Source organism: Microtus pennsylvanicus, chromosome 8 (assembly GCF_037038515.1).
Source record: "Microtus pennsylvanicus isolate mMicPen1 chromosome 8, mMicPen1.hap1, whole genome shotgun sequence".
Classification (NCBI taxonomy): Eukaryota; Metazoa; Chordata; class Mammalia; order Rodentia; family Cricetidae; genus Microtus; species Microtus pennsylvanicus.
The window spans coordinates 13,401,801-13,426,048 of record NC_134586.1 but is presented as its reverse complement, the minus strand read 5'-3'; the positions used below and the strand labels follow the sequence as shown (position 1 = coordinate 13,426,048).

Below are 24,248 nucleotides of genomic sequence, written 5' to 3'. Positions count from 1 at the left end.
GCTAGCCCTCCTCTCTCAGACACCTCCTATTCCTCTCTACTATCCTAATTCTAGCTACAATTCATCTCAAATGTCAACTGCTCTTTTCCCACCAAGCAGATGTGGCACCATCTCTTTGGGCTACTCCTAATGTTTATTAAACTTCAATACCTCGCAGGGTGGTGGCACATGTCTTTAATCCCAGAACTCAGGCAGAGGCAGGCAGCTTTCTCTGAGTTCTAGACCAGCCTGGTCTACAGAGTTCTAGAAAATCTGGGTTTACACAGAGAAGCCCTATCTCGAAAAACCGAACCAACTCTACCACAAACAAACAAAAACTTTCTATAGCTTTCATGGTTAATGCTGATCATCAACCTGATAGAATTTTCAGTAACCTAGGAGACCAGCCTCTGGGCATACCTGTGGGGGTCACCTAGATGAGATTAGCCTCTGGGCACACCTGTGAGGAATTACCTAGATTAGGTTAGCTCTGGTTAAGCCTGTAAAGGATTATTTTACTAGGTTAGTAGGGGTGGGAAGGCCCACAGGAAAAGCGGGTGGCCCCCTCCCAAGCCTTGGGTCATGGACTGGGTAGGCAGAAGAAAGAGGCTAAGTAGGAGCAGTCATCTCTTCCCGCGACAGAGGATGCAGCATGAGCAGCTGCCTCAAGCTCTTACCTCCAGGACATCCACGCCACGATGGACCACACCCTTAACTGTCAGCCAGTGTAAATCCTTTCTCCCGTAGGTTGCTTTCATCAGGGCATTTTATTACAACAACCGCAGAAGTAAGACAGAGCCTGTGGTATCCAGCGCTACCGTAACTCCTGCCTCTCCCGACTGCGGTGCGGAGGCTAGAAGTCCACACTCAGTCATTAGCTATGCGCACTAGGGGTCACACGGCAGTGGAGTACCGGGCACATGCTATGAAGGAGGGAAACCAAGATCCTGAGGCGGGACTTACCGAGTCACTCTGCTAGAACCAGTCAGCATTTGAGATTAATTCAGACACATCCGCTTACATTCACAAAGCACCGTGAGCCCACTTAGGTCATTCTATTTAAAAAGGCAACTTAATTTCTTTAAACGACGCTCTAAAAATCCAACCGTACTACAGCTGTGGACGTTTCGTCTCTCCGTCCAGTTAACTTGGAGCCGATCCTCAGACCGCACCCTGGATTTATTTACCTGGGTAGCTGCTGAAGGAGAGCCGGCTGCTGCTGGTGTACTTGTCGTTGATGTTGAAGTCCCAGTGTTTATAGATCCTGAGCATGGCTGCGTACGTGTACCAGCTTGAGTGGGCAAAATAGATGTTCTCAAATCCAGGAAGGACCTGCAGTCAAAGCCACAGTTAGAAGTGCGGGCAAATGGTAAGCGTGTGGACAATACATGTGGGTACCCCTGAGGGATTGAGTCAACTTATCTTTACGGCACTCTCTTCTTAAAAATTACACTTACTTGTGTGAGTGTGTGCATGTATTCCTGCGGGTGTGTGTTGTGCTGGGTACACATGTGGAGGTTGGGGGACAATTTGTGGGAGTTACTTCTCTCCTTCCGCGATGCGGGCCTCAGGGATCAAACTCAGGCCTCCAGGCTTGGCAGCAAGAGCCTTTCCCCTGCTGAGTGATCTCCGCTATTATTGCTTTCTTTGTTACTGGAAAATATGGCCAAAGGAGTCCAACACTAACATTTAATGTATGCAACACAGACTGTCCTTCCAAAGCCCACACCAGAAGGGTCTGGAAGGTAGGAATGGTGCATGCATACAGTGGAGGCAGAATTGTGGAGGAAATAGGTGGACACCGTGTCTAATTCCCTCCATCCGAGTTCCTGCCGGTTCTTAAATACCACGGAGGGTCTATGCAGTGGTCCACAGCCAGCCAGGGCTAAGGAGAGGTTTGCTACATGTGGGTGAAAGACAGACAGAAAAGGTGTGTGCGGAAAATGTGATTGGGGAAACTGGTTGTGGTGTGTGATTAGTACATGCTAATAAAAGGTCCATGCTGGTGGGAAGAAGACAGGGACTATGGGTCTCACCTTAATAAGAGCAGAACAGTGGCCCATGTCCCATCTCTTGAACACCTTCATGTTGCCGCCTTTTGTGGGAGACAGAGAGGGAATGAGGTCCAGCAGGTCCCCAACAGCATTCAGGAACTGAACTTGGGCCATCGTCATGGGCTATAAAAGGGCACCAACAGCACTGAGTTGCGACACGTGTCATCTCTGGCTTTGCCTGTTGTTCAGGCTTCTCTTAATTATTGTCATGTGGAGGGGCTACGTCCTTCATGTTACTTTAACTCACAAACTGAGTTTCTGGCTTTGTAACTGAGAAGCGAAGTTAGCATGTTTGTGTCGGGACAGATTCTGGAAGGGAAATTCCTTGGCGAAGACAACAAACAGAACCTCTGTTGGTGCTCCACTGCAGGAGCTCCTCGAGAACAGCAGTGTTCTGTCTTGGGCAGGGTGGTTATTTCATGGAGGGGGCGGTGTTCTGTGTGCTGTTCAGGAGCATAGATAGATATTTTCTACTCTCCAGATAGCAACAGCAACCTCCCAGTACTGGGGTTGTGGCCTATGGTTGCCGAGGATCTGAACTCAGATCTCATGACAACACAGCAAGCCCTTTACCCACTGAGCCATTTCCACAGCCCACAGGTTGCTTGCTTTTTTACTTTTTATTTATAAGCTGTCTTGGTTACTTTTCCATTGCTGTGAAGAGACACCATGACCACGGTAACTTATATAAAAAAGGGTTGATTGGGTTTCATGGCTCCAGAGAGTTAGAGCCTAGAATTATCATGATGAGGAGCTTGGCAGCAGGCAAGAAGGGATGGTTCTGGAGCAGTAGCTGAGAGCTTACTTCTGATCCATCAGCAGGAGACCCAGAGAGCTAACTGGGAATGGCACAGACTTCCACCCTCAGTGACACACTTTCTCCAACAAAGCTTTACCTCCTGACTTTTCCCAAACAAAGCCACACCTCCTGACCCTTCCCAAAGCCATACCTCCTTACCCTTCCCAAACAAAGTCACACCTCCTGATCCTTCCCAAACAAAGCCACACCTCCTGACCTTTTATAAACAAAGCCACACCTCCTGACCCTTCCCAAACAAAGTCATACCTCCTGATCCTTCCCAAACAAAGCCACACCTTCTGATCCTTCCCAAACAAAGCCACACCTCCTGATCCTTCCCAAACAGTTCCAGCCACTGATGACCAAGGATTTTAATATATGAGCCTGTGGGGGCCATTGTCATTCAAACCACCACAAACCTTATTTTTGTTTCAAGTCTATTTTCTTTTTAAAGCAAATATTAATTTTTTTTACTATTTTTAATCATGTTTATGTGTGTGGGGGCATGTACATATGAATGTAGGTGCTGAGGAGGCCAGAACCATTGGGTCTCCCAAAGCTGGAGTTACAGGCAGCTGTGAGCAGCCTGACTCTCAACTGATAAGCCTCGTTCTAGCCTGTTTCTTTCGTTGTTTCTTGAGCTATCACCCTACTATGAAGCCAGGCTAGTGAAAGCTCTCAGAAATTCTCCTGCCTCAGATTCCCCAACTGCTCAGATTATAGAAATGAAACCACCACACACAATTAAATTCTCATGTTAGTTTCTTTTTGTTAAAAGTTTAGATATTTTCCTTATAACCGCAGATAAGCACAACCTTCACCCATCACCAGGGAAATTTCTCTTTTTAACAGATGCAGCTATTCTGGCAAACCACAATTAATCAAAATACAGAGTTGCAGAGCCCAGTCCCAAAGGAGAGTTTTACAAAACCCTTCTGTACCTAAGACTCAGGAAACATTGTTGGAGAAGGGATGTAAAGAGCGTAAGTTTTCTGTGAGCCTGTGTCTCCTAGGAATATTAGAGGCTTGACCCATAAAGACTCACCAACGTGGTTTCCCAAACGTGAGTTGAACAAGGATGTCAAAGACAGAAGACTTAAGTAGATGGAGAAAAACCACGGGGCCTGTGCCCTACTAAAGAACTATAGGCAACTATAATATGCTGAGAGTGGGAGAAACAGTCGTCCCCAGGGAGAGCCCACCAGTGGTTTATCCCAATACTCATGGGCAGCCCTGAAACAGTCGTCCCCAGGGAGAGCCCACCAGTGGTTTATCCCAATACTCATGGGCAGCCTTGAAACAGACAAGGGATGTAAATGCACGGAGCAGCTTGGGCTTCTGTAGGGATATCTACGCATATACACACATACACATGTATGCATGTAGCAGCAGTTAATGAGAAAAAGAGGTCGTGAATTTGAAAGAGAGGCTTAGAGAGAGGCTCAGAGAGAGGCTCAGAGAGAGGCTTAGAGAGAGTGAGGGGCTTAGAGAGAGGAAAGGGGAGGGGGAAATGATGCAATTGTACTATGATCTCAAAAAAGCAAAAGCATTTTTTTTAAAAGTTAGGTATATTTGCATCATCTCCCCCACCTTTGAAAATATTGCCTTTCTTTGTCATTAAATTGTACCTTGTAATTAGGACCACCAAGTGTGGTTTTTGAAGTCAAACCTACAAAACAAATTTCATTCAAGAAAATGCTGCCTCTGCTCCTTCTCTCTATCTCTACTTTCTTCTTTCTAGGTAATTATTTTAGTTTTTTATTCTTTTTCTTATTTAATAAACGGATTTATTTATTTTTACTTTATGTGTATAGAGGTTTTGTCCTGCATGTACGGCTGTGAACTATATACATGCAGTGCCCAAGAAGGCCAGAAGAGGGCACAAGATCCTCTAGAACTGGAGTTAAACATGTGAACCCAATGTGGGCGCAGGGAATTAAACTGGAGCTCCTCTGCAAGAGCAGCCAGCGCTCTTAACTGCTGATTCATCCCTGCACACCCCTAGGGTTTTATTCTTTAAAAATGTTTAAGCTATATTTTATATTTTTGTGTATTGGTGAGGGTGTAAGTTGTTTCTCTCTCCTCTCTCTCTCTCTCTCTCTCTCTCTCTCTCTCTCTCTCTCTCTCTCTGTGTGTGTGTGTGTGTATGTATGTACATATGCCACACTGCACATATGGACATCAGAGAACAATTTGTAAGTCAAGTTTCTCCTTCCACTATCTCTACATAGTGATTGAACCCAGATCATCAGGCCTGAAACAAGAGACTTGATCTCTTTTCTTCTCAATAGACTTATTGTTTCCTTCCTTCTTTCCTTCCTTCCTTCCTTCCTTCCTTCCTTCCTTCCTTCCTTCCTTCCTTCCTCTCTCCTCTCTCTCTCTCTCCCTCTCTCTCTCCTCTCTCTCTCTCATATAGTGTCCTAATCATGGTTACTATTACTATAATGTAACACCATGACCAAAGCAACTTGGGGAGAGAAGGGTTTATGTGGCTTGCACTTCTACACCGTAGTCCTTCACGGAAGGAAATCAGGGCAGAAACTCACACAGGGCAGGAACCCGGAGGCAGGAGCTGATGCAGAAGCCATGGAAGGTGCTGCTTACTGGCTTGCTCTTCCTGGTTTGCTCAGCCTGCTTTCTTATAGGACCCAGAGCTACCAGCTCAGAGACTGCACCACCCACAGAGCCCTCTGCCATCAATTACTAAATAAGAAAATGCCCTACAGGCTTGCCTACAGCAGATCTTATGGAGGCATTTTTTAATTAAATGATGTTCCAGCCTTCTCTCTACACAGCTCATGCTGAGGTTTAAGACCTGGTTACAAACGTACAGACTTTTTTAGCTAACTTGATGCGAGTTTTAGTGTTTTAGATTACTGTCTCATTAAGATGAAAGTGGCTTAGTTTATAAATTTTGATGGCCACGCCCAGCGATAATCACATCAGCACACAAATGGGCCGTCTCAGATGACTCTAGCCTGTGTCACGCTGACATAAAACTAGCCAGTACACATGGTGTCTCATGAAGGTCATGCTGGCCTCTATCTCCCTCTGCAGCGGAAGGGGGCTGACCCAGTTTCTTTTCTGTTGATGCGACACAATACTGGACAAGAAGCAGTGGAGGCAAGGAGAGGATTTGCTTGGCTTACGAGCCCAGATTACAGTCCATCACTTCAGGGAGGTCAAGATGCATCACAGCCAACAGTGAAGAGAACAAATGCAGGCTTGCTCCTGTGCCTGGTACTCAGCTCACATTCTCTACACTTCCCCGTCCAGGGCACAGGCCACCAGGTGGTGCCGCCCCCATTCAGGGTGGGTTTTCCCCATCTCAGCCATCAAGGCCATCTCCCACAGGCTGGCCCAGGGCCAAACTGATCTAGACAGTCCCTCAGTCCTCTTCTCTGCTGATTCTTAGTGTCTGTTTGTTGACAGTTAAAACTAACCAGCCTGTGTGGCTTTGAACTCCTGATCCACCTCCTCACCCCAAGGGCTTGAGTTTCAGGCATGTGCCGCCATGCCCAGCCTTTAAGTCGTATTTTTAATTTATGAGCAAGAGTGATCTCTTAAGGCTTAGAATTATGAACATCATTTTGGTGAATTTTCTCCAAATATTTTGTCCTATGTATATATCTACACACACATACACACTCACACACACCCCACATATTACCCCAAGGGCACAAATTATCCATCACTTTTGAAACTCTGTCAGCTGCTACCTTAGGCACCTCAAGGTTTCTTAGTTTTCTTCCAGAATGAATACACATAGCTTTGCACATTTGGTGTGTTTATGTGATTATCACTGGGTGTGGCGATCAGAATTTATACACTAAGACATTTTTGTCTTAATGAGAGGGTAATTTCAAACACAAAAACTCTGTCAAGTAAGCTAAAAAAAACCTGTATGTTTGTAACCGGCTCTTAAACCTCAGCATGAGCTGTGCAGAGAGAAGGTTGGACAAAAATAGAAACAAGCTGTGTTTTGCACCAAAACTTTGTGCTGAATAGTAGTTTAGAATGCTCTTTGTTGTTCTTGTTGAGATAGAGTATCACTGTGTAAGCCCAGGCTAGCTTGGAGGTAACTAAGTAGCTCAGGTTGGCCCTGTACCCTTGATAATTGGCTTGTTTGTTTGTTTTGTCAGCTGGATTTATTAAAATGGACTTCTATAAGAACAATTAGATGAGGAGGTTTTTGTTTTGTTTATGACGTTGGGGATAGAACTGAGAACATTCTAGATAAGTGCTCTCTCTACGACAAAGCTATATCCCTAACCTTGGATTCAAAAATATTTTTTCCATCTCTCAGGCCATATGAATTCTGAGACACTTTGAAAAGTCTTACCTTCATATTTTCAATGTAAGCCCTTTTCAGGGCTCCGACATAAAGCCCGTCCAGCTGGGCCATGACATAGCCGGTGTGTCTCCAAAATGGGTCATCTTTCTGTTCTCTGATGTTTTTCCGAGTCCATATATCTTGCTTCCTAGAGGAGAAATTTGATTTGACCACAGATCTCAATGATGGCTCACTCGAAGCCAAATCAACCCAGGAGTCTAGAGGTCACACAGCCACACACACACTGCTATAATTAAATTCTAGATTTGATTCCAGTCGCCACTCACGTGATCTCGGTATGCACGTTAAACGGTTTCTGGTGTCCCCACAGGATGTTAACTTTGTGTAGCTTTTTTGGGGCCTTGTCTAGAAAGCTGTGCATGTGATACTAACCCGTGAAAGCCAAGCACAGACTGCTACTCTACAGTGCTTCAGCACTAAAGACTGGCTGGGTAGCTTTGCATTTGCGTGCAGGAGAGCTAAAGTCGGACGAGGCTGTTTAAAACGGTCCTGCCTCTCTCTCGTCTCTCCATCTCATCTCGGTTTAGTATTGGTATCTGCATCAACGTTATGGAATGATATTAACGATTATTTACTAATTCATGCTGTATGAGTATTTTGCCTGCCAGTCTGTCAAGGGGCCTTGTGCATGCAGTACCTGTGGAGGCCAGAAGAGGGCGATGGATCCCCTGGACCTGGAGTTACAGACGGTTGTGAGCCTCCATGTGGGTTCTGGAAACAGAACCCAGGTCATCTACAGGAGTGGCAAGCACTCTTAACTGGGGAGCCACCTCTCCAGGCCCTGGATGTTTTATTTTTAACAGCTTTTTCATTTTTACTACTGTTAGCTCTCTGTTCTTTCTATGGGATGATTTAATGATCTAACATTATTTTCCACACAGAAAGCATTTCTGGTTTGTCTTTATTCTTAAGACAATCCAATACACACCTCTCAGCCTTTCACAGATGCGAAGTTTAATGTGTGATCAGCAGACCACGCAGGAAAGAACCTTTGTGTTCCCAGATGACTCTCCTGCATGCCACTGATTTAATAATACTTAAATTTTACTCCCCAGAAAATTGAATTAAAATGGAAACATCCCCAGAAAGTATTAGAAGTCTGACTTTAGAACTGGGTATGTGGGTAATCTCTGTACTCCGGAGGCTGAGGCAGGGAGATCGTGGATTTGAGGTCAGCCTGGGCTACAAAGTGAGACCCTGTCATCTCCTCGCCTTCCAGGCTAGGGATTTAGATATTCCCTAACACCCAACTCAGTTAATTGCTGGGTACACAGCACAGAAACACCTTAAGGAGCGAGAAGAAGGGATGCCTAGAAAGAAAGTAAGGGACACCTGTGTGGGGGGCTTCAGAGATATGGCTTTGTCTGTTTGGCACTGATGATGGCTTCTAGCTGATTCAGCTGTTGGTAATGTGACTTTCAACCTGACCTCTGAAAGAGCGGAAGCGGCTAGCAAGCAGAAAAGCTGACCCTCCGCCACGGGAAAGGCTCTGCTGCAGAGACAGACTAGGAGCTTGATGAGAAAGGGGCTGCAGGGGAGCCCTGGCAGCGAGAGCAGGAAGCTTTTATACATACTCCATGAAGCGCTGCACTTTATCCATGACGGAAGGGTTCTTGATCAGCTGTGGGTACAGGTTCGTGAAGTGGTCGGACATGTGTCTGGAACGACAGGGAAAACGCGTTACATTCCAGTTTCTGTTGGCTCGCAGTAACTTTCTCTTCCGGCTAACTAGAATGTTCACTGCTTGCAAACCTCCGCCTTCGTTCTTTAAACCAAACAAATGCCTAGCTTAAAATGAAGAAGTATCTCCAGGAGCTGGAGAGATGGCTCAGTAGTTATGGGCACCCCCTGCTCTCCCAAAGGACCTGAGTTTGGTTCTGAGCACACAACATAGAAGCATGTGCTCGTAACCCCAGTGATGGGAAGATGCAGAGAGGTGGTTGCTGGGGGCTTGCCGGCCAGCCAGCTCAGGGGATATGGTAAGCTCTAGGATCAGGGAAGAGACCTTGCCTTACAAAAGAAGGTGGTGGGACTGGAGAGATGGCTCAGTGGTCAAGAGTGCGTATTAGTCATGGAGAGGACCTGAGTTCAATCCCAGCATTCACATAGGAAGATTACAACTACCTATAACTCCAGCTCCAAGGAATCCAACATGTCTCTGACTCCTTGGGTGTGCACATGCACGTACACACACACACAACAACAACAACAATAGTTAAAATTAATGTGGGATGCATCGGAGGACAACGTCATAAGCCGACTGCGGTCTGTGGTCTGAAGGTGACATGTCCACCAGGGGCTCCCGCTGGAACAGTGCTATTTTGGGACATTGTGGAATCTTTTGGACACATAGCTTGAACTCAGAGGTGGGGCTGCAGGAGTGGGGCTAGAGGGTTCTGGGTCACGGGGTCATCCCTTCCACTTGAGCCCCGTGCTGACTCTGGACACCATGGAACCACCTGCACAAGCTGCTCCTGGTTTAGCCACTGGCAACTCCTATGGCCTTGCCTGTTTTGCCATGACGGGCTGTATCCCCCCCAAATCCTGAACTCCCAATAAATCTTCCCCACTTTAATGTTGCTTCTTGTGAGCATTTTATACCAGTAAAGGGGAAAGTCACTAATAGAGCGCCCTCCTATGAGGCTCCCAGCTGACACATGGCTTCCACGGGCCCAGATGACCAGGGGTTGACCCTCTGACACCAGGAGCCCACAGACCTTTTCCCCTTACAGTTGCTCAAGTGTCTTGTCACAGATGGGAAACTAATGGTGAACCCTGGGGCCAGAGATGATTAGAACGGGTTTCTCAGGGCAACAGATTTAGGGGTTCCTAGTCCAAGCTGTCTTTACACATCTCATCGAGTTTCAGGAGACAACCAAATATTCTGCGTGGCCTTGGGTGAAGTGAGGAGACGCCGGAAGACACAGGGGATGGCTGTTGAAATCGCAGGTAGCAATGAATGCACAGATGGAGACCACGGAGAATATGTCAGTCTAATCATGTATCGGATTATTTAAAATAAAGACAAAAGAATAAAAGAGATTGTTCTACTGTGGTGGGTGCTGGGTAATGGCATCACGCAACCACTGACTAAACCTCCTCCTTCCTACAAGATGCCTCAAGCAGAGACCCATTCTAGGGGAGGGGGTCACTGGTCAGTGGAGGAAGGGAGAAGCATGAGTTGACTGTTTACACCACACCTATGTGGGTTACGTGGAGTGGCTCCTCTAAGACCGCCATCTGGAGGAATGAGATTATAACGACAGAGAAGTCGGAATCTTGCTTATAGACTCTAGCCCAGGATGATGGAGTCGAACTTTGCCTACTGAATTCCAAGTCTTTGTTCTCCAGTGTTACACTCTATTGCTTGATTTAGTTCCCATATCACTACTTATTGCTTAAACAATTTTTTAAAAAAGTAATTTATTTTAACTTTATTTTATGTGCATTGGTGTGAAGGTGTCAGATGCCCGGGAACTGGAGTAACAGACAGTTGTGAGCTGGCCATGTGGGTACTGGGAATTGAACCTGGGACCATTGGAAGGGCAGCCAGTGCTCTCACGTGCTGAGCCATCTCTCCAACACCCATCTTTGATACCATGCAAGGACACAGACTCATATGTGTGTGTGTGTGTGCATGCATGCATGTGTGTGCACGCATATGGAGGCCAGCAGATAACCAAGGATTTTGTTCCTTGGCATTTTCCACCTTATTTTTGAGACAGGATTTCCCTTTGGTTTGGACTCAGCCTGCAGGATGAGCTGGTGGCCGTGAGCCCAGAGATGTGCTTGTCTCCGCCTCCCGCAAGCATCATCTTACTATTCTGTTACTTGGCTTGGAGGATCGATCTCAGGTCTTCATCCTTGCAAAGGCAAGCACGTTACTCCAAGGACACTGACTCTGAATACCGAGTTCAAAGCTTGCTTCTACATTGGTTGAAGACTAAAAGCAAGAACCCTGATTTTTCCATGGTTCTGTGTCTCGTGCAGCGGAGCTGACGCTAGTGCGAACTTCATGGATCTCTCAAGCTTAGTTCCGGGTCCTGCAGTGGGTCCTCCTCGGTGGGCTAACACTGCTCATCTCTGTCTGCCACACATTCAGACACTGGAAATCTCGAGGACACGCGAGCATCCATCTCTTCCTGAATCTTTTCGCCCCATGACAACATCACACCATGTAGCAGCTGCCACTCACTGCGTCTCTCCTGCGCCAGGGACCAGACAGGCGGCCTGAGTCTTTTCCACAGTCTTTAACCTACAGGCACGTGTCTGTACAAGTGGAAAAACTGACTGTAAGCAGCCTGGTTTCCAGTCTGGAACCCCACTGTGTTGACTAGTTTGATGTTAACTTCAGAGTTCTCTGAAAGGAGGAGACAACTGAGAAAATGCCTTACAGGTCAGGCTGTGGGGCATTTTCTCAATCAGTGATTGATGAGGGAGGGCCCAGACTGTTCTGGGTGGGGACATCCCTGGGCTGATGTTCCTGGCTTCTATGGAAAGCAGGCTGAGCAAGCCACAGGGAGCAAGCCAGTAAGCTGCCCCCCTCCACGGCCTCGGCATCCATCAGCTCCTGCCTCCAGGTGCCAGCCCTGGCTGAGCTCCTGTTCTGACTTCCTTTGAAGATGAACTATGATGTGGAAGAGTAAGCTTTTGGGTCATGGGCTTTCATCACAGCAATAGAAACCCTTACTAAGATACCTGCTTACTGACTTTCTTTCAACTACCTAAAACATTTCTCTGTGCCGAGGTTTTCACAGTCCTAGAATGTGGCCAGCAGTGAACTTAGAATTAGCACAGACTGAAGTTAACATGAAGACTTCATGTTCTTTGAACACTTACTGGAACACAGCACCCTTGATAAATGCTTGTAGCCAGTTGGCAGTGGCCACTGGCCTACTTCTCGGGATTGTCATCCTGCCTTCTGTATTCAGTGGTCCTCACTAAGCTCCAGATAGTTACAAGTCCATAGTACATTAGATAGTTTTGAGGGTGGGGCTCTAGCTTCGTTTTGGCCTTTGCTTATAGACTTGACTTGGGAGCATCTCACATCAAAAGGAGCAAGCCCGGCACGTGGAAGGAATTCTTGAGGCGTTTCTTGACAGTAGCCCAAACACAAGAGATGGACTGATTGCTGATTCTCTTGGGACCATGGTGCTGGTAAACTTTACCAGCCTTAGCAACGGTTGTGTCAACATGGAAACTCTCTCCACCAAAGAATGCTCTTGTGCCCACCTCTGTCCCTCCCTTCTGAGCAACAAAACAGGTGTGTGGGGCACTGAATCCACTCCTTCCAGCTGGGAAGTTGCAGAGGAGGAGGCTTCAGGAGCTGTCTTGAACACCCCATTTTTTAAAGCCACTTCATTTAAACAACCAGAGAGAGCATCCTAGGGCCCCACATCCTCATCCCTTTTCTTCCCAGAAAGCTTTCAATGCCTCATATTATCAATGACCCATCCAAGATCGCTTAACATTTAGATCACCAGGGAGACACAGGAGACTGAACTTACAACTCTTAGGGGGCCGCTCAATCAATTTCAAAAACGAAGGAAGAAACTCAGCATGGCTGGGGCTCCAGCTTGCTGTGTTGTATGGAAATACACGCTCTTCCTTCTGATTCATCAACTGCAACAACAGGATTCAATTAAATCTAATGAGCATATAATTAACAGCTGGGCAGAAGTGCCAAGCCAGGTGTTTGAGTGCATAAACGTGGTTAAGACAGGGACCCCACCTTCAAGCTGCTACAGATGGTAGAGGGAAGAGATGGAGCCATAAGTCAGTGGGGAGACAGTCATAAGAAACTATCAAGAAGACATCTTTGGAGGATGGAGAGATGGCTTGGTGGTTAGGACTTTTCCTGTTCTTGCAAAGGACTTGAGTGTGCTTCCCTGCACCCACATCAGGTGGCTCACAACCGCCTATAATTCCGGTTCTGGGGGATCTGATACCCTCTTCTGGCCTCTGGAGTCACACACAAACAAACAAACTAACAAGACAGCATTCAGCTGAGACATGATGGCACAGGCCTATAATCCCAGGACCTGGGAGGTAGAGGCAGGAGGATCAGGAGTTTAAGGTTATCCTTAGCTATACAGTGAGTTATGGGCCAATCTAGGCTACATAAGATAAAGAAAGTGAAGTAGAAGCCCTCCTACCTGTGGGGTGGGCTGCTGGTTACTCCTCTTGTTGCTAGGACAGGGTACCCCAAGACAGCACCCCATGGGAGGGAGGATTTATTTTTACCCATCGCTTTAAGACAATTCTGAAGCCATTTCTGACAATTCTGAATCCTCTCAGCCTCCGTGCCATAGTGCCTCCCCTCCTCCCCTGGGAACCAAGGACCTAACAGCTACATATACACATACTCAGTTCCTGAACCCATATACGTATGTTTTGATTCAGTCCCCTGGGAAACGGGGTCAAAATGACCTCTTACCTCATCTGATCTGGCAACAGCTCTCCAGCCAATTATTGGTAATAGCCCTTTTGAACAAGCCAATCATAACCCCCCCTTGCTTCTGTGACCTTCTCCTTTAAAAGTAGACTGTACCAGCTATTTGAGGTCTCTCAGCTTCCCAAATGCTGAGGGACCCTGTCGTGACAGAATTAATAAAATCCTCATGCTTTTGCATCATCTGTGGTGTGTGAGGTGGTTCCTGGGGGGTGACTCCTCCTCCATGTTTGGACGCTAAAGACCAACAGGTGCAGTCTAGCACAGTGTAGGGGTGAACTTCATGCCAGTAAGAGCCTATGGCTGGGATCTTCAGATTGTGGATGGAGCTGGTCTATAACCCTTAAATTTGACTTTTATTAGCCTGTATCTGCCAACTAGGCTCCATGTCCAAAAGTTTCCACAACTTCCCCCAAACAGGGCCACCAGCCGGAGTGGGGAGGGGGGCAATTTTACATTCGAATGATAACACTGACCCTAGACGGTTAGTACATTTTCAGTTAGCGGTATTGAGCGAGGCAGCATCGAGTTCCCGGGAATCCATTCAGTTGAGACTTCACATTGTGGGACTTCAACTGGAAATTGTCATCCTAAAAGTCCTGCTAGCACCAGAAGCTGGAACCCGTGATCCCGCGAGTCAGCCTAGCTACTCCACTGAGCAGGCTGATGCCTTAACAGCCTGTACAGCAGACTGGGTAAGAAACCCCATCTCTGGGGCCATATCAGAAGAGAAAGAGGGACACGGTTGCTACCTGTTCCCCAGTCCTCGGCCAAGCATGGGTGTGAAGGACACACAGTTGCTGTGCAAGCAGCCAATTCTGGGCAGCTCTGTGCCGAGCCCAGAGGTGATCTAAACACACTATCACGCTCAGTTTCCTGCCTGTGTCTGCCTTTCAGTAAGCAGGGCGGCAGAGCTGCTGCAGATCCTGGATGTCTGATCAGGTCGCTTGTTGCAACAGCAACTCCCACTTGGGAGGCAGAGGCAAATGAATATCCGTGCGTTTGAGGCCAACCTGGGTTACGTGACAAGTTCCAAAACAGCCAAGGCTGCATAGTGAGACCATTTCTCAAAAACAAAAACAAAAGAAACAAACAAACAAAAAAACCGAACCCACCAAACAAAAAAAAAAAAGCTAAACAAAACCCATAGAGACAAAACATAAGATTTTATTCAAAAACAAAATAAATCCAATCAATTAAAAACAAAACAAATTGTAGTTACAGAATCGTAGTTGCTTTTTAAAAATGAAAACTAAGCAGCCTGGCACAGTGGTACACGCCGTTAAGCTCGGCATTCACTTGGGAGGCAGAGGCAGGCAGATCTCTGTGAGCAGAAGACTAGCCTGGTCTGCAGAGTGAGTTCTAGGACAGCCAGAGCTACAAAGTGAGATGCTGTCTCAAAACAAAAACACACACACAAAAAAACCCCAAACAAACAAAAAAACAACCCAAAGCGCTGGAATGGAGGAGACAGGAGCAGCTGTGTCTGGTGCCCACTGGCTGTCCAGTCTAGCTGAAGCACAGCGCTTCAGATTCAGTGAGAACCCCGGTCTCCAAAACATTAAAGTGGAGAGTGACCGAGGAAGACGCCACCAACCTCTGGCCTCTGCACACACGCAGGCACACCTGCACACAATGCACACACTCATATGGACAAGTATATACACTGCATACAACGCACATAACGGTGGTGGCGCACACCTTTAATCCCAGCACTCGGGAGGCAAAGGCAGGAGAATCTCTGTGAGTTCGAGGTCAGCCTGGTCTACAAAGTGAGCTCCAGGACAGCCAGAGGTTTTACACAGAGAAACCGTTTAAAAAACAAAACAAAACCAAAAAGTAGATTTCAAGAAAGAAGTGTTATGAAAAGGAGTGGGTGCCTGACCCGGGTGCTTTGTGTTTTTGGGGTGGATATGATTATGATGCATACAAGTGGGGTGCTGTTAACCTAGCAAGTGCACCCCAGCTACCTTCCACTTCTAACACACCATTCCAGGGTCCAGGAGCCACGGTGGGGCAAAGTAAAGAGATAGGGTACTTACGGAGCCGTGAGGTAGCCCTCGAGGTAGCCGGCCAGAAACATGATGATCTCATTGGGCAGGATCTGAGAGCTATACCCAGCTCTGATTTCCAGGATGCCCCAGCCTGTGACTGTAATGGAGTCATTGTAGAAACCGTAGACATCCCCATTCTTGTCCAGCACGTTCCTGACTTCCACTGACTTCGAATGAGGTAGCCAGTATGCACTTGCATAGTAGATTCCTGAAGGAAACGGGAGCCGTGAGGGACACCACTCAGCCAAGGCCCATGCCTTTCCCCCTTGTAACGAATGTCACAGAGTTTGTTTTTAAAGATTTCTATCCTAAGGCTGGGAGGATGGCTCAGTCGGTGAAATATTTGCCGAGCAAGCGTAAGGACCCAAATTTGATCTCTGGCACCCCAGTAAAAGCCAGCTGTGGTGACGTGTGTTTGTAATCCCAGTACTGGCTCCCAGTAGCTCACAGGCTAGTCTAGCCTCAGTCCAGTATAAAACCTGTCTTGAAACTAAATGACGTAGACAGCATCCCAAGGAACATCTGTGGCTAACCACAGGCTTTGCGCACACACACACACGCACACACACACACACACACACACACACGCACGCACGCACGCACAAGGAGAGAGAGACACAGAGAGAGGGGAGAGAAAGAGATTCCCATTTGAAGCCAGGAATGGTCAGGCATGCTGACCCATGCTAACCCATCACCCCAGGATTTGGAAGGCTGAGGCAGAAGGATCTCAGGTTTGGGTAAAGCTTAGTGAGATCCTATCCCAAAATAAACACTAAAAAAAATAAAAAATCAATTTCTCAGTCCCTCCTCTTGGTCTCACAATCCATTTCGTGTCCCGGTGTCTAGCTGTAGCATCTCCAGGCTGATCACTCTGGTACCCATGCATCCAGCTCTCCGCCCTGCCAGGAACTGGCTCAGCTCTCCTGATGTGAGATGCCATTTCTTCCTCCTGATATTCCCTCTCTTCCTACCACTCTAACCTTCTGGAAATGGTTGGTGAGGACTCAGCAAACTGTCCCGCCTCACAAGAGCCGCTGTCCCCACTCCTTTACACTTAACCCTACATGGCGAACCCCTCAAATCCAGAGACAGTTTCTCTCCCAGCAGATAGAGTCCCTGTCACAGAGTTGGTGATCAGGAAACAGCAGCAGAAGGAGAGTCTAGTGGGGTGCTGGTCATCTGTGTAGTGGTAAATGCTGTCAACGCGACAGAATCTGGAATCACATGGGAAGACCCACCCACTGCAGATGGCACCATCCCCACTGGGATCCTGGACTCTGTAAGAATCACCATGCACACTGAACCGGAAGACGAACAGGGTCACAGGCTGCGACTGACCATAGTTATATCCTGGAAAGGAGGTATTTTTGTTGTTACTGACTGCCTGAGGCGTACACTCGGTATGGATCTCAGGCTGGACTAGAACTCACCACCCTCCTGCCTCAGACTCCCATTTGCTGGAATTGCAATTATGTTGTCAGACCCAAGCAGAAGGCCTTTATAAAGGGTTAAATGGAAGCAAAGATTTGCATTACATTCCTGGCAAGGTCTTGCATGGTTGCATATAGCTGCAATCCCAGCATCAGGAGGCAGAGGCAGGAGGATCACTGCAGGTTTGAGGACAGTCTTCTAGTACCTGGCTGGTCAGGGCTACAGAGCAAAACAACAGTCTCAAAACAACAACAACAACAATAGTATACACACACACACTTGCACGCACATATGCACACAAACACACCTCTCACTAATCCTGGCAACAGACAATGAGCTGTTAATGAAACTGAGCAGCCATAATCGACAGCTGTGCACATCTTAAAATTTCCTTCCCAAATATAAAGAGTCTGTTCTCCAAGTTTCTTCCTGACTCCAGAAGCTATAGTTGATCCCTTTCCTGAGTCTCTCCCTCTCTGATAAACACACACACCACCACCACCCCCTCTCTGATAAACACACACACCACCACCACCCCACCCCTGGAATGAGGAACCAGGCCTGACTTTACCACAAAAAACTGAGGCTGGGAGAAATCACCAAAGGGGAACCATGAGAGAAAGGGGGAAGGCAAGTGAGCCCACAGGCCTCTTCCCTTCCTGCTCTCTTTTCTAAGCTCAAGTCAAAGCAACTTTCTTTCAAACCCTTCTTTGTATATTGAGGCTGCCGCAGGCAAGAGAAGCATTTGAGGGCTCAGTTCACTCTTGCTGGAGCCTCCTGCATCCCTGACCACAAAAGCCAGCTTCTCTGACACCAACAAACCTCCGCATGAAGACACCTCCACCCCATCCTTAAGAAGATGTCACCAAAACCAGTTTACTACCCACAGGACATGTCTTTGGGATTAATGCTAAGCCTGAGGGTTTTGATCCGCCCCTAACAACTTCACTCGTTCCATGATGTCTACCAATTCCTTCTTGTTTTCTAGCATCTCGACTATCTTTTTCCAACCCCCTTAGCATGCTAACTCATCATCCATGTTGAAGAGCATATCTACGCAGAGGCAGATGCTGGAGAAGGTGGACTGGTGGGAGGAGATGTGCGTCCTCCTAACCCTAACCTCGTTTTCAGCAGCAGCCCTTTGAAGGCGAAGATCGTATCTGCCCACCTCTGCCGAGGGCTGCTATTCCCCACAAAATGACGTTTCTTTGGGGATTCTCGTTGGTGGGTTTTTTTTTAGATTTCTTTTATGAGTGCATGTCTGGTACCTGTGTGTGCCTGGTACGTTTGGAGGTCAAAAGAAGGTGTTAGGGTCCCTGCAACTGCAGCTAAGGACTGCAATGAACCTCCTCGTGGGTGCTGGGGATCAAACCCGAGTCCTTTGCAGGAGCTAGTGCGCTCACAACTACTGAGCTGTGCCGCCTGTCACCAGCCCTAGTTATGTGTTTTGAGGCGGTCTCCTGTAGCCCAGGCTGCCTTCCAACTCCCTCTAAGACCTTGAACTCCTGACCCTTTGGCCTCCTTCTTCCAAGCTATATAGTACAGTTCTCAGCTCTGTGCTCGTTCTCCTAATGAAAAGCAAGTTTATTCAAACATCAGTTCGTTCAGAGAGGCTGGCCTAATATCTCTCTTGTAATTATGTTTGCAAACGTAAGAGGCCCAAGGTTGAGGTTTATTCTGTTCGGGTTGGGTGGAGACTCACTGAAGTGCCTCAGTCTGTCTTCCTCTACCTCATGTGCCTGGCTTGTGTGGTGAGTCGAGTCTTCGTGCCTCCTCCCCCTACAAGGGCCCCCAAGAAACTGCTCTCTGACTTCTAGATTTGCTTTGAGTCTTCATCAGAGTTACTGATGAAATAACTGCTCTGTGAGTTTTGCAGTGTCCTGGTATGTGTTCAGCTTGGTGTAGGCTCAGAGGAAGGTTGTTTGGGTAAATTCCTCCTGGGAATAGAGTGAAGAGCAGGAGAAATGGGGGAAGCCAATGAGTCTGCCCAACTGTGGACTGACTGATCTTCCCAGGCCCTGCTGAGGTAGTGTGTGGTACCCCATCCCAAGGATGGGAGGGGAACAGCAGGTCATGGTGGCTCACTCCTGGAACCCCAACACTTGGGATGCTGAGACAGGGGACCACTGGGAATCTGAAGTTAGCCTGAGCTCCATAGTGAGATGCCGTCCCCATACAAACAAACAAACAAACCAAATGTGGACGGAAAAGTGATGTGGGAAGGCCTTCTCTATATGTGTTGCTCCTATCGGCTAATGAATAAAGCTGTTTCAGCCAGTGGCTTAGCAGAGGGAAGCCAGGCGGGAAATCTCAACAGAGATGTAGACACAGAGAGAAAGGGGCACGTTTCTTTGCCTGCTCCTCTCCTACATAGTCATAAGATGCCCTGCCTAGGTCAATGCGCTCTCGCGCAGGCTTGTGAGGGTCCCCCTGAAGTCTGCAGCCTGAGATGTTCTGCCATGGAAAGCCAGACACTGTGGGGCACAGGAGGGCAGGCTTGTGAGAAGCTGGTGCGAGTGGCTGGTGGCCCTGACGGGCAGTTAGGGAACAACAAAACAAGAATGCAGGAATAACCGGAGTTTTCTCAGGCCCCAAATGGTCCCTCGTTTTTACCCCCTTGAACATCCACTTGGCCTCATTCTGATTTGGCGCGCCCCTCCCCCAGCCCTATCTACACTCTCCACTCGCTCTCTTTTGGGGAAAGCGTCACAGCCCTGGCTGGCCTGGGATTTGCTGTGTAGCCCAGGCGGGCCTCAGTTTAAGGGATCACCTTTCCTCTGCCTTCCGAGTTCTGGAGTAAGGTGTGTGTCACCATGCCTGGCAGATCTGACCCTCTGAGTCACGGCTCATCAAGAGCCCTCATTAATGAGAGATATTTGTGTGTGTTTGGTCCAATAATCTCCATCACGACCTCCTTGGGAATGGGAGGTGAGTCTCATCTGCCAACACATCCACTCCCTCGGGCCTACCACAATTCTTTCTTGATTACACGGCCACCTCAATCCCAAACCGGAAGGGCACACATGGGAACACACACACATGGAATTCACAGCACGCTGATGTATGTGAGTGTGTGTGTCCCAGCACCTGGCAGAGGTCAGAGGACAGCTCTGTGGAGAGTGGAGCCAGGTACCTCCCTCCCTCCACCCTATACAAGTCCCAGGGATCAAACTCAGGTCAGCCTTGAGCCCTGTGAACCTTTCTGGTTGCGCAGTCTCACTGGTCTCTGGATATTGATTCACAATTTCAAATTATGAATTAGGATGTTGGTCACCTGAGTTTACAGGGCATCTTAAAGAGACTAATGCTTAGGTCGCTGGTCAGCCCTTCATGCTGGGCCTATCGCAGTACCTGCCAGGCTGACGGAGGCCTTTCACGGCAGGACAGTTTCTCTCGGGGATTTATTTATTCTCTTTTCAAATCTCAATCAAAAGACTTCCACAACTTCCCCCAGGAAGATTGACACATGTCCCGTGGCATCTGCAGCAGCGCAGACACAGAGTTACAAGCTTTGTTTTGCACAAACATTTCCCCATAATTTCACTACCTCTATCTCTTTTTTAACAATATTAGGTAAGTTCCTCTTTTGCCCTAGTACAAAGAAGCAATAACTCACTAGCCACCCTTTCGAGCTAAAGCAGCACACAGAAGGGTTGAAACAGCGTTTAGGGCAACAAGGCCATGCCGGTGTGGTGGCTCATGACTTTAAGTCCAGTATTCGGGAGGCAGAGGCAGGTGAATCTCTCTGAGTTCTGGGTCAGCCTGGTCTACACAATGAGTTCTAGGCTAGCCAGGGCTACACAGTGATATTCTGTCTTTAAAAGAATAAAAGGTAATAAAGAACTTCTGTGTTAAAAAGTAAATCCATGGAGCAACCATGAGACCCACTTTAGTGAATTCAGAGTTAAAGTAGCCGTTGAGGTCGGACTCAACCAGTGGTCGGCCATGACACCTCGAGGAGACTAAAATGATATCCAGGGTAGTAGGAGTACATTGGTGAGGCTTAAATATGTGGCCAGGCAGATACCCACCATTTGGTCAGATGGCTCAATCAGACAAACGCTACCAGCTGATTCCACGTTCTACGGAGGGGAGAGGAGCCAGGCCCCCAGACATCAAACTCAATAATGTCTACCGTGTGTCTTGGTGGCAGGAAGAATATGCCTGAAGCAGGCCGTAGGAGCACCCAGTCAGCCCGACAGTTACATCTCCAATGAATACTTAATGAAGAGTCTGGGAACAGACTTGGGTGTGTATCAGGGTGAACTGGCTCCCAGAGATCTGATCACATCTGCTATGCTGCAAATACTGGCTTCTGGAGTCTTGCTCTGTAAGGCTGACAGTCAGGTGAGGAACCAGTTTTAAGAAGGAATATGCTATATTCTAAGTCTCAGAGAGGTTGCCCCATCTCTCTCTAGTGACCACCCGACTTGGCCTGGAGGATTATTCTCTAATGGCACGAGTTGAGGTGGGGTTGCTCCATCACAGAGGGTAATGTTTGAACATTCATGGGGTCCAGGGTTCAATCCCCAGTACTGAACACACATACACAGTGGAACCAGACAAGGATGTTCTTAAAAATACTTATGGGCTTTTCAGTCTTCAAAGACAGGCCACACTGTCACCTGTGTGCCGTAACTAAAACAACATGAAGAGGTGACTGCAAAATAAATTTGCCAATTTCTAGAATAAAAAGAAATCCAAATTCAAAAATAAGAAGTGGGCCAGCAGGATGGCTCAAGGGGCGCCTTGTCTGGGGTGAGTACATATTTGTTCACCTCTCCCCATGAAACGTTAGGATAAAAGCTGACCGAGCTCACAGAACTGAGCTAGGTACTTCAGGGAGCACAGGGAGAGAGCCAAGTCCCTGGTTTTTTACAACTCAGATTTTAGGTAGTGTGCCCGCAGGTTGAGGAAGTCTCCAGTACAGAATCAGCATTGAGATGAACAGATCCATAGAGAGGAACAAAGGAAATCACATGCATCTCAAATAGCACTGCAAACATCCTTAACTGTCCTCAAACCCACGTGGAGGGGCCTTTCAGGACTGCTGTCTGCAGTGGGGACCATTTCTCAAGACTAAAAGTGTGTGTGTGTGTGTGTGTGTGTGTGTGTGTGTGTGTGGTGGTGGTGGTGGTGGTGGTGGTGGTGGTGGTTGGGGAGACGAAACTATGTGCAGCTAACTCAGGGGAGACGCCAGGTGCTTCTGGACCGCTGTCTTCTGATGCCACAGACCAGCGCTTACTGGAAAGATGCAGGACCAGAACGGCTGGAGTCGGTTTTGAAAGCAAACGCCTCAAAATCTCCAAGGTGCCGGTCCGTGTTGACGTCTGGTAACAAGAATCTGAGCCACTTTGGGAAGGGGACCCTGCCCAAGTCCCAGCTTGTCCTTAGGCAAGGTCAGTATGGAGAAGATTTTGAAATTGAATTCATCTTCTCCAAATTTGGCTTTTGGAGTCTCCCAAGTCTGCACAACCCACAATTCTTTCTGGTCTTCTTGCAAATGGAAGGATAAGATTGGAAGGCCGCCTGTTGAGACCTGCTTTATTGACAGGAAGAGGTTACACCACAGCCTCTGGCAACCCAGCTGTCTTATCTTTGCAAATTCCCGACTTCCTCCCAGTCCCGTCCCAGCTCTTTGGGGTGTAGAACGGAGATTTTTTGCCCTCTTTTGGTCTAAGAGGCCACTTGGAGGAAAGAGCATCACTCTTTTCTGTTTTGTCCCTGTCACGTATTACCAGTTTGCGATCAATTCTCTTAAGCCGAAGTCGCTTGCCTGCCTTTAGAAGCAGAACACAGGCCGGCCTCAAATCACACCTCCGTTCGATCTGGGTAAACACACTTAGATGCCTTTTTGACTGGAGCCCTTTGGATCTGCTCTGGCTGTGCCAAAAACTCAGGCCAAAACTTTTTTGAGTTGGCAGACCCCTAGTTCCCTCCTTAAAAGCCACCGCTGGCTGTGACTCCTAGTTCCCTCCTTAAAATCCACCGCTGGCTGATCTACGGCAGGGCTGGAGCGCAACTCGCCAGGCTGCCCACCAAGAAGTGCGACCCAAGACGCCCCTGGGTGCAAACTTGCTGGGACTCTGGCCAGCCGCGGGCGCGCGCTGGGGGTTACGGGGCGCGGCCCCCAATCCGCGGCCCCTAGTTTTGCTCACCTGGTTGCTTATGTTGGCGCACGGCGGCTGCCCAGGGAAGCTGCAGCAGCAAGAGCAGCAGCAGCAGCTGCGGCGCTGGCGGCCCGAGGCTCCTGCCAGAACTGCGGTGGGACATCGCTCCTCCGCTGTGACCTCTGCCGGGCTGGATTAGGTCCCACTGGCGCCGGCGGTGACAGCTGTTGCAAGAGCCGCACTTGGGGGTGACAGAGGGACGTTTCGTTGGAGAGGCCTGGGCGATCTTAACTTTCTTCTGGCATTAGTTTTGCCGGTTTGGGCGCTTCACGTGGCCTTGGGAACCAACCTTCGCCCTTCTGAGCCCCAGGCTGGGAGAGGCGGATCCTTTCCGTCTGGTCTGACCCCTCTAGTCACCTGTGGGCCGGGCCCAGAAAGCAGCGCTTTTGGGAAGTTCAGGGGCTGCGTGGCTTCTGGCCGCCTCCTGCAGGCTGGGACTCAGGGCTAAGAAATCAGTTCAAGGCAGCCTTGGCCCCTGTGGCAGGAGATGAGGTACCCCAGGCAGCTTTGGGTCTCATGCCTCTGCCTACACGCAGATCGGATTCTGTGGCTTACTGTCTTCTCGGGGGTTCTCATCCGTCAGGAACCAGGGCCTCTAGCGCCAGCCTGTCTAACCTCAGGAGTTCTACACCTCCGGGCTTTGGCTTCATTGGCCAGAACTGATTCACAGTGGGCTCGAAACGCATCTACCCCTGATCCTCTGTTGAGACCCCATTTCTGGGCAGGGCTCACTGAAAGCAACATTGTGAGTTGGTCCAGGGTGCCCTAGGTGACATTGTGAAGTAGGCAACAGACTTCATGCTGACCAAGCGCAGGTTTTGGTCCTGGACCCAGTTAAGACAGTTGAAAAAAAAAAAAGCCAGGTTTGTAATCCCAGCATTGCAAAAGCGGGAGGATTGTTAAAAGTCTCAGGTCAACCTGGGGTATAGAATGAGATCATCTCCCAAAAGGAAAAA

The 24,248-nt window shown here is 48.3% G+C and overlaps 1 protein-coding gene across 1 annotated transcript in view; it reads right to left on the bottom strand.

Annotated features, from left to right (window-relative positions):
* Plbd1 (phospholipase B domain containing 1) overlaps positions 1 to 23,714 on the bottom strand; it is a 47,290-nt gene extending 23,576 nt beyond the window's left edge. Inside the window, exons 1-6 of the mRNA XM_075982483.1 lie at positions 23,281 to 23,714; positions 15,680 to 15,899; positions 8,761 to 8,844; positions 7,175 to 7,313; positions 2,016 to 2,156; positions 1,167 to 1,311 (exon numbers count right to left, since the gene is read on the bottom strand). Of these exons, the coding sequence (XP_075838598.1) occupies positions 1,167 to 1,311; positions 2,016 to 2,156; positions 7,175 to 7,313; positions 8,761 to 8,844; positions 15,680 to 15,899; positions 23,281 to 23,395 (844 nt within the window). The 5' untranslated portion in view covers positions 23,396 to 23,714. The remainder of the gene's footprint in view (positions 1 to 1,166; positions 1,312 to 2,015; positions 2,157 to 7,174; positions 7,314 to 8,760; positions 8,845 to 15,679; positions 15,900 to 23,280) is intronic.
* Positions 23,715 to 24,248: the final 534 nt, after the last annotated feature.